At 43.5% G+C, this 10,347-nt stretch overlaps 2 protein-coding genes across 2 annotated transcripts; one reads left to right on the forward strand and one right to left on the reverse strand.

Annotated features, from left to right (window-relative positions):
* Positions 1-6,973: 6,973 nt before the first annotated feature.
* LOC133929747 (uncharacterized) lies at positions 6,974-8,140 on the forward strand. The gene is made up of 3 exons (XM_062376530.1): positions 6,974-7,550; positions 7,649-7,726; positions 7,924-8,140. Exons 1-3 carry the CDS (start codon positions 7,068-7,070, stop codon positions 8,035-8,037), a joined length of 675 nt encoding a protein of 224 aa, XP_062232514.1. The 5' UTR covers positions 6,974-7,067; the 3' UTR covers positions 8,038-8,140.
* A 51-nt stretch (positions 8,141-8,191) lies between these two features.
* On the reverse strand, positions 8,192-9,920 carry LOC133929746 (uncharacterized). Its single transcript, XM_062376529.1, has 2 exons — positions 9,377-9,920; positions 8,192-9,252 (listed from the first exon to the last, which is right to left on the reverse strand). Exons 1-2 carry the CDS (start codon positions 9,885-9,887, stop codon positions 8,417-8,419), a joined length of 1,347 nt encoding a protein of 448 aa, XP_062232513.1. The 5' UTR covers positions 9,888-9,920; the 3' UTR covers positions 8,192-8,416.
* Positions 9,921-10,347: the final 427 nt, after the last annotated feature.

Raw genomic sequence — 10,347 nt, forward strand, 5'->3', positions numbered from 1 at the left:
CGACCTTCCAACATGTAGGAAATATCCATGACTTGCATTTCCTACTGAATAAAAAGGTTCAATTCATTCCATTGATGAATCCTTTTATCTTAAAGTGTATGAGGTAACCACCCAGTAACAATCTCTACAGGTTTTATGTTCTTACTTTCATGCACACATTTAGCGTAGATGGAGATGCTGTCAAATACAATGATCTTGAGGTATGAAACTACATATCGATGCCTTCTTTTCAATTTCTATACATGTTGAAGGACTAATTCTTTCTATTCTTCAAACTCCAAACTACGCATAGGTGCGTTACAACCTGCAGAAATACATGTCCTTCAAGAACAGATCATCAAGTTCTTCCTGGAACATGTTATCAATCTAAACGACGAGTTTCATGAACTGATCGTGCTATCGACGCAGGACAAACCTTCAGATGATACCGTACCTTCTACTAGAGAGTATGCGACAAGAAGTAAGTCTACCAGGAGTTAGACTGCATATATATTGTCAAATGACACCATATTAATAAATGACATTAATTACTGCGTATTAATAAAGGACACAAATTACTATGTATTAATAATATGTCTTTATTGTTGATTTACATTAAATGTGTCTTATTGTATTCATATATTGAGAGGGAGAGAGACGGAGAGATCGAGTAGAGAGTGCGAGGACAGAGAGGAGAGAGATAGAGATATTGAGGGGGAGAGAGACGGAGGGAGGAGAGAGAGGAGAGGGAGGAGAGGCAAAACACTGCTAGCTAAAACCTTGAGCTGGCAGTGATGCTCTCTAGACATCACTGTCGTCCGAAACCACCAGCCGGCAGTGATACCACAGGCATCACTGCCAGTCCGCCCTACCGGCAATGATAGTCTGGACTATCACTACCTGTTACCCACTATTAACTCCAAAACCAACAGTGAAAGGTTTTTTGGAGCTGGTAGTGATATACTGTTCTGTAGTAGTGAATTATGATTAACACAATCCCAAAGCAAGGCTAAACATGAACTACCATCGATAAACCCACCAAAACTATGGCGACAATGATAATAAGGGAAAACTAAGGTATATCCTAACTTGGAATTCTCCATAGTATTATTTGCATGTATGTTTGTAAAACAAAAGTATTTAAATACAAGGGATCAATATGGTCAAGGTTTAACAGCCCGAAATCCTGAACCAAAAGAAATAAAAACTATTTTATAAAGGAAATAAAACTTTTGTAAAAAGTAAATATATGTGTGTGTGTCTATATGAAAAGGCTATTTTCTTTATATGAGTATATATAAAAGTATATATCTAAATAAATGATTGGTTGTTTGTTTATATAACTATATGTGCAATATATATATATATATTCTCTTTATATATATATATAGAGAGAGAGAGGATACATGTTATATACATGTATATGTAAATAGCAATATAGGAAATAGAGAAAAGAAAAAGGTAAATAAAAAGAGAAACCCTAACCGGGCCGAAACAGAGAAGACATCCTACCTTCCTCCTCCTTACCCTCTCCGCCCACTCAGCAGACCGGCCCGGCCACCCTCTGCCCTTTTCCCTCTCTTTTCTTTCTCTATGGGCCGTGCTCCGTTTCTTTCTTTCGGCCCAATCCGCCCGCCATCGTCTTTCTCCTCTCTTCTTTCCCCTGCGTTGCCACTGTGTGAAGTTCGAAAAGGAGCAAGAGGAGGAGACCCGGCCGAGGACGAATCACCACGCAAAATGCCACGGAGGACTTCTAGAAGCTCGGAACAACATGAAGAAGGAGACTGCGACCAACTTGACTCTTATCCGCAGCGGAATTCCATTTAGAACCGTGAATCCTATCAAGAGATTTGGCGTATAGCAGCCGGACTCGATCTACTCCAACCAAACTTCCCTGGGTATATAAACCGAGCCATAGGCCTCCTTGGAGCATTCCGATCCTTTTCCCCCACCTTTCGACGTAGATCCCCCACGCGAAGACCATCATCGTCGAGCTCCAAGCACTACAACCGCCTCGCGCTGCAGCCAGCCCTCTCTGCTCATCCCCGATATCTATACGTAGCTCGAACGGAATCGCCGAAGTCCTCTGACTGTAATTTTCCGCTCACTGGAGAAATCCGACCATGGCAGCGTGATTCCGACGAGATCCCCACCGCGCGCTGCCGCAGACAACCGTCCGCCGCTGTCGCCCAAGCCGGAGGAGTCGACGCACGGTAAGCCGCCCGAGCTATCTTCTACGGTCAAGATTAGAAGATTACGTACCCCTTCATAACCCTAGATTGCGGCCGTCCGATCGCCAGTCGACGCGATTTAATGAATCTAACGCCGTCCGTTAGTGGACGTTGACACCGTGTATGGCCACGTCAGACATGCCACGTCGAATTAGATGCTAATGTGTCAAGCCACGTCGGCAGAATATGTCAAGTCAGCATCCACTTGTTTATGCATAGTCAGCAGTGCTTTTCTAATTTATTTTAATCCGGTAATGACGTTATATATGCTATATATTGGGCAATAAACATATTTCCAATACAAAAATAACTTTAAAGTAGTAATAAATAATTAAATAATTATATTAATGTTTAATAATATTTAATTCTTTTAATGTTTTATATAGTTTAATAGTTTAAATAAATGGCAATAAATTCTAAAAAAACTTTTAAAATCCAAAAAATCATAAATAACTTTATAAAATTCTAGAAAAATTTATAATCACATAATTTCATCCGTAGTTAATATTTTTTCCATGTTTTAATCTTTTGAAAGTTGTAACTTGTCAACCGTAGCTCTGATTTGACCTGTTCTTTCGCCGAAATATCTGAAAAAACATGATCATGTATTTAATGATGTTTGGTGTGTGATATTTGGTTTTGTTTGGATCTTAGTATTTATATGTTGCCTTTTTGCTTTTGTTCCGAGGTAGACGTCAATGTTCTGAGGAGGCAGAAGGACTTCATATCAAGACTTTGAATACCCAACTGAGTACATTAAAAACAAGTTATGTTCTTAAACGTATTTATCCTAGTTTTTAAAATATTTTATTTTATAAACATGCATGCTAATAATTTGATAGTAATCCCAAGAGTTAGGTTTTACCCTAATTTTCTCTTATCATCATTGTCGATATGGTTATGATAGATGTTGCTTAACTTTGCTTTGGGATGGTGATCATGATAATGGCTCAATGAATATGATAATAGTCATATGGAACAATGAAAAAAAGATAATGATATAATTTTTATAGCAATATGGTATAGGAATTTGAGCAAGTGGTTTAATGAGACCGATACAGGTTGTACGGTTGAATTGTGTTAGTCTATAAGTACCGTTCATAGAGTGATATTTCCAAGTAAACAATATAAACCTAATATGAGATGGGTCTAACTAATTAATTTGCATACTTTAAGCATTATGTAGACTATCCGGTTATGTGAAACAGAAGAGTGTACTTCTAGGGTTTTCATTGGCGCAAGAGGGGGCTTCCGTTGATGTGGTGTACGCAGCAGTGAAATTTTAGCGGGTATGCACGTGTTGAGAAGGGCATTATAAAGACTTTGTAGTTGTCAACTCAACGCACGCATCGGTAGTGTGTAAGGTACTGATGGGCACCGGTAAATTAGTATGATCATGATTTATGGGTAAAGTGTACGACTTCTGCAGAGTGTAAACTGATTAATCAGTCGTACTCATAGTTACGAGTGGCAAGAAAAACCTCACATGATTAAAACTTGATATTTGGCTGGTTTGGTCAGTCATAATAGTGGGAACTATGGTTGAGATATTATTCAACCTTAATGGTGGGAACCTTGGTTAAGGTGTTAGAAGGTTGGTTAAGTCAAGATGGTTGGAATCTTGAGGTGATTGTTTATTTATTGTTATTCACTTAATTAGTATTGTGTTTCGAATGTTGTTTTACATAATGTTATTTCATGCAAAGAGAACTATATTGCCATATTGTTGTCAAGCCTTCATATGCATATTATTTTCTCGCAACTAACTGTGTACTACATGTGCTCAATCTTGCTATCACCAAACATTCGGTTGGTGAAGCTATTGAGGAGTTCACTAAAGATAGATCGTTCTAACATGCTTTCTACGTCGATTTAGCCTGTGGAGTCGTCGTGAAGGATTAGAGTCTACGTAGTTTCGCTGTAGTTTTATTTAGATCTTGACCCTTGAAGGTCACTTTTGTAAGACATTTAATGACGATTAAGTGTGATATTGTAATGATATTTATCTATAAGTCAATATATGTTGGGATTGATTCTTGTGCTCACCACATATATGAGATTGGTCATTTTCTTAGATTTGTATCGACATAAGGACAACTTGCCTTCTCGATACTAAGTGGGGTCTTCAAAAAAGTCTTTGACCTACAATCCTCCTAGCTCTTCCTCTAGTACGTTGGCATCTAGTCGTGAAAAACAAGTAAAGAGACAAAAATAAACACCAAAAGAACAAAAAAAAAAAGGCACACAACAATCAATTAAATAGATAGGTTAATAGTTTAGAAGATTTGGTGAAAGAACTGATCAAATCAGAGCTACGGTTAACAAGATAGGGTTTCTTGAAGATTAAACATGGAAAAAAGATTAAATGCGTGATAAACTAGGTGGATAGGGATTTTCTAAAATTCTCTAGAGCCATCTAGGATTTTCTTGGATTTTTTGGAATTTTTCTTTGCTATAGAAAAACAATAAACAAAATTAGTAGAAAATTAATTAGTAATTATTAGATTTATTTTTCTATTGGGAAACTAAATTATTGCACAAGCATGACATCATGGTGATGTCAGCAAACACAATAAACAATTAAAAACTGAATAGTTGACTAGGCTTTGACACGTTAAAAAAAAGTGCTGAGGTTGTTGTGATGTGGTGCTGATAGTGTGCTGACATGGCATGCCGTGGCATTGACCGAACAAGGCTAAGGTGGCAGCTAACTAGGTTAGGGTTTCATTAAATTAGCGATGTAGATCTTAAATTGGATGGCTACAATCTAAGCTAACCGAAGGGTTATCGATAATCTAATCCTATCGATCGGCTTATATCGAATGGCAGCGTAGCAGTCAGGCTTGGCTCCGGTGATCTTCACGGCGGTGGTGATAGTGGTGCACGACCTAAATTTTGTTGGAACTATGCTAACAGCTTCCGTTTGCTCCAGCGAGCAGCGAAAAATCTTCAGGGGATGACAGTGAACTCACCTGGGCGTTTAATAGACAATGATGACCGTTTGTGTTGGTTGGCGACGAGTGACGGTGGCTTGGATTTCATAGCTCCATAAACGTGGCATCTCGGCTTTGATTTCATGATGAGATGTTGGGGAAACTTTGGGATGCCTATAGAGTTGTCCAGGGGTGGCTATTTATAGCTGAAAAGGTGAGAGGGGATTGGATCGAGTCCGGCTTGTCTTTGGGTGGTGGCTACTTTATCCCAAACTCCAACTCTTTTGAATGCGCCTGATTAGAGATAAGGCCATCACACAGTCACGGGTTCACACGGAGATCGATTGGCATGCTTGTAGAGTACTTCTACTCGTAACCGAGGCGGAATCGGGACAAGGATTCTGTTGCCGACTCATTTTCGAATGGCAAACAAAGGCGATGGTCGAAGATAGGGGACGACGCTGATGAGTAGACCTGAGCTACCAACGATTGCGAGAGAGAAGGCGACGCTATGTGATGCGTGGGAAGAGATGGGCCGTGGCGCGTCGTCGTAGCCCAGAGAGAAAAGGCGCACGGAACGATGAGCTAAGAGGCCATCTTTGACTTGGGTGGTGAGGGGGGGGGGATAGGCCAAGAACCGATCAGGCCGAAAGGGGAAGAGGAGGCATGTCGGGGAAAAAAAGAGTTAGGCTAAGGGGTTTCAACCTAGGGCAGTTTTAGGGTTTTCCCTTTTATTCTTTTTTTTTCCTTTTCCTATTTGACCTCTCTATTATTTGGTTAATCTAGCAATACCCAAGATCTAACAAAACAAACAAAGAAACATCTAGCAAACAATTAGCAACATGCTTAGGAAATTTTAAAACTTGGAAATATATATTTTTTGATTTATTTCAATTAAATTTTCTCCGCTCTAATTAATCCTAGGATTTTGGAAATTGGGTTGTTACACTAAATATTTATAATATATAAAACATGAGTTAGTTCTTGTGTCACCTCTTTCCCTACTCTCATCCCATCTAATAAAACTCATAAAATTCTAATAATTTAACCACTTTTGCTATCCATCCTCGTCTTCCAGCTTCTTTGCCTCGTTATCGCCTACGAACATAGGCCCTGTTTTATTACAAAAATAAGTAAAAAAAATTATGAGAAAAAGATTATCAGGTAATTTCCTCCTCTTTTTTAATCTAATCTGAAACCAAACTATGACATCACTCCTGATGTATTTGTTCAGTGGTGCTCTCATAACACATCATATCTTAAGTTTATGATTAATGTTACCACATCTAATATTTATATTTTCGTTGCAACAAACCTACACTTAGTCCCACATTAATCCAAAGAAAATAAATATCTAGCCATCTATACTTGGTTGGACTACTACATTTAATGATTTTTGTTATTGTTATAATATTCTAACAAAATTGAAATCCCAAAACCATCATGGTACGGATTAAAAAATACAAACGTGAAAAAATGCATGCACGTAACTTATCGTGAGATCCCAAAATAAAATATCCTCTGCATTTTTTTCTACTGAGTACTAACTAGCAAGACATAATGCGAGGACCACAAAACTCGCGCGCGCGAATCTCCCAAACCGATCGAATCCGGACACACACTAGACCCACCAAATTTTTTAGATCTACCGCTTCGCCTGGCAACGTATATTCAAAACGCCCAAAGCCCCCGAACCCGCCCCCGGTCAAAAGCGCCCGAAATCCAAGCGAATTTAAAGTGCGTCGTCAGGCTATCATCCGCTTCGCAGCACCACCGAAAGCGAAAGGCAGCCCGGAGTCCCGAAACTGCCCCTCGAGGGCTTTTGCTTCCCCTCGTGTTCTCCAGGGGCAAAAGCGCCCATTCCGTACCGCGCTGACAATTACTAGCCGTTACTTACATCAACCAACCATCCCTCAAGCAGCCAATGTTCAAATTCGAAATCCCGAACCCCCAAATCCCCCAAAATCAACGAACGCCTCCTTCCCGACAGCTAATCGACCAAAGTCACGGCGTGAGGCCCATGGGAATGGAAGCGAAATGCGGTGGCCTGGCCGTCGCTGCCGGCGCCGTCCGGCGGCCACTGCAGCCGCGGGACACCAATGTGGCGCCCTCCACGGTGGTGGTCGGGAAGGCACCAAAGCCCAAGATGAAGGCGAAGGTAGGCACGAGGCCGGCGCCGCAGCCGGTGAGGGCCGAGTGCGGGGTGGTGGTGGAGGTGTCGCTCGCGGAGGAGCTCGAGAAGGCGCGGGAGCGGCGGGGCCGGCTGCGGTCGGCGCGGGAGCAGACGGAGCGGGAGATGGAGGAGCGCGCGGCGGCGCTGGACCGGGAGGCGGCCGAGTGGGAGCGGCGGTCGGAGGAGCAACGAAAGCTCGTCGCGGAGCTCATGCGCCTCATCGGGATGCCAGATGTCAGTCCGCCGTCATTTGTTACGGGCTCCATTTGATTCTATTGATATATTTTTGCGATCGATTTTGATGGTTTAGGGGATGTCAATTTTGATGGCAGGTTTATACTCCGGTGGAATCGTTGAGATCCAAGGAGGAGAGGAAGCGCAGAGAGGCTGTTGCGCATTCAGGTTCCAGGGTAAACGCTTCCTCATCTTCTTGATTCCCATTTCACTTGTTTCAGACACAGTTTGTTGATTGTTGTTCTTACTTGGTTTTCTCACAACTTGGAAAATTATGTGGATTTTATTGAGAAATTAGAATATTTGACCTTGGTTCTTCATGAAATGCTCTGCCATCTGATTTCCCGTTCATGTTTGTACGCACTTATTGCAGGCTTCCACCTCGATAGCATCAATATTGCAGGCTGGTGTTGGAGCAGAATCCTGTAGTGATCAGGAATCTGAGGCAACAGCGGAGCTGGCGAAAGCAACAGTGAGCAGCTCCTGATTTTGTTCCAATGTGCATCTTCAACTGAAAACAGAGGTGCTTGTGGCTCTGTTTTTTCTAGTATAAGTCATGAGTTGTGAATGAAATCAAATGGTTTGTTTGAGATTTTTGTTCATAAGTATTATGGGATGGCCAGAAATTTTGGATTCAGAAAGCTATTATCTATATGTCACTCATCAATATGGCAAAATACACATGACCTTGTATTACTGTTACAGGGAAGGAAGGGTCATCCCTGGTCTCGGCAACCCAACTGTTAAATACCAAAGCGCAGCAACCAACAAAATTTTACAATTTCTGAACGTGTAACAAAATAGATAGTAGTATTATGGTAGTTCCTGAACTTCGGCGGTCCTGACTCCTGATGCGACATGTGACCTCATATCACAGAGCAGGCGTTGGGGTTCTCGTCGCTGAACATATCCTGGTACCACGAGTAGTGATTGTAGTTGTAGGCAGCAGCATCCGATGGGCCTCCGACTCTGTCGTGGCAGTAATCACCATGGCTGCGGTCATGAGTATATGGCCAGTAGCCGTACCCATATGACGGTGGTGGTGCCAGCTCGTGCACGCCCGCAGTCACCGTGTGGACGGGAACACCGATCGCCGTGACATTACCGGTGGCCGCGCCATCCTTCTCCTCACAAGAGACGATGGGCGCTGGGTCCCTCTGACTGTCAGCGCCGCTGTCCGCAGTAACTCTTTCCTTCATGTCGTCCTTGGCGTAGCCGCCACTGTCGTATTTCTTGATGCTGTTGAAGTGGACACGGTGAGGATTGGACTGCCGCTGGGCGTGGACTGGGTGGATGGCAGGTGGGCCTTGCGGGTACGGCAAGATGTACGGTGACGGCGCGTGGTGCATGCTGCTCGCGTCGCCGATGGGCACCAGCGCCACCGCGAACGGCAAGTAGGCGTACGGCGCCGGCGCTTGGTTCATCCCCACCATGTTGGCCGCCGCAGCTATTGGACCCGGCTTTTCCTTCTTGATCTCGTCTCCACTAGCATACCTCCTGTAATTCTGCTTCTCCATGTGATACTCGACGGCGACGCTCTTGTTGCTGGCATTCGTGGTGGCAGCCGGCGAGACGAGCTCCACGTTCCGGTTGAGCTTCTCTTTGACCTGGTCCAGCAGTGAAGGGATGTCAACGGCGTCGGACCTGATGGTCACTCTGAACTGGTCCTTGTTGGAGGCAGCAGCTGCCACGTCCATCACTCCTGTATTGTTGTTAATCACATGTACACGTATACAACAGGTGTCATTGGTAATTAATCTTCTAGTAATTATTTCTATGTTAATCAATTTAATGCTTAAACTCTTCACATGAATCAATCTCACAACCTTGCATCATGCTGATGCGGCGCTTGATGTGGTCGGCTCTGTCGTCGCATGGCATGCCGATCCTGAGCGTCACCGTCTCCGTGCGGGCGGGGTCGCAGTAGTGGACGACGTTCTGGTGGAGCAGCAACCTCTCGAGGCGGGCGATGAGGATGCGGTTGGCGACGCCGAGGTCGAGGAGACAGCGGTCGATCTCGCCGTCCACCTCGTCGAACCGGTCGGCCATCCGCCCGCCGGCGATGAGGCTGCGCGGGCAGCTGCAGTCCTGGCACGACCGCACGAGCTGCAGCGCGCGGCAGAGCGCCTCCTCCAGCCTGCCCAGCAGCTTCCTCGTCGCGGCGTCGGTCGTCGCTCCCGCCTCCGCGCCGTTCAGCTCTTGTAGGAGGTCGCCGATTCCCTGCACGCGCTTGGCGAGCTTCTTGCACCGGCTCCTGTTCCGGCTCACGGTCGCCACCGCCGCCGCGATTTCCTGCGCGATCCTCACGATCGTGCCCACGCTGCTCAGCGACTCCATCTCGGTAGTACTTGCCTTCTCACGGAATGTGTGTGTGTCACACGTCAATGCATCGTTCGGCGAATACATACATACATACATACATACATACATACATATATATATATATATATATATATATATATATATATATATATATATATATATATATATATATATATATATATATATATATATATATATATATATATATAGAAGAGATCTAGAGAGAGAGAGAGAGATTGTTTCCGGAATGTAACGGTTTCCACTATAAATAGAATCTCGTAAAAAATCAAGTCAAGTCTTCATCAAATAACTTTGCTTACACGACAATATTTGCTCGCTCGCCGGACTGCGTATGTCATCTTAGAAAACAAGTCGAGACGACATGCATCAACATTTCAATGCATCATCCATCGTGGTGCGTCCAAGCTGCAAAGAAACTGCTCCGTCGCGATCTTTATCGAAAATTTGTTAAACT

This window comes from Phragmites australis, chromosome 9 (genome assembly GCF_958298935.1).
Source record: "Phragmites australis chromosome 9, lpPhrAust1.1, whole genome shotgun sequence".
NCBI lineage: Eukaryota > Viridiplantae > Streptophyta > Magnoliopsida > Poales > Poaceae > Phragmites > Phragmites australis.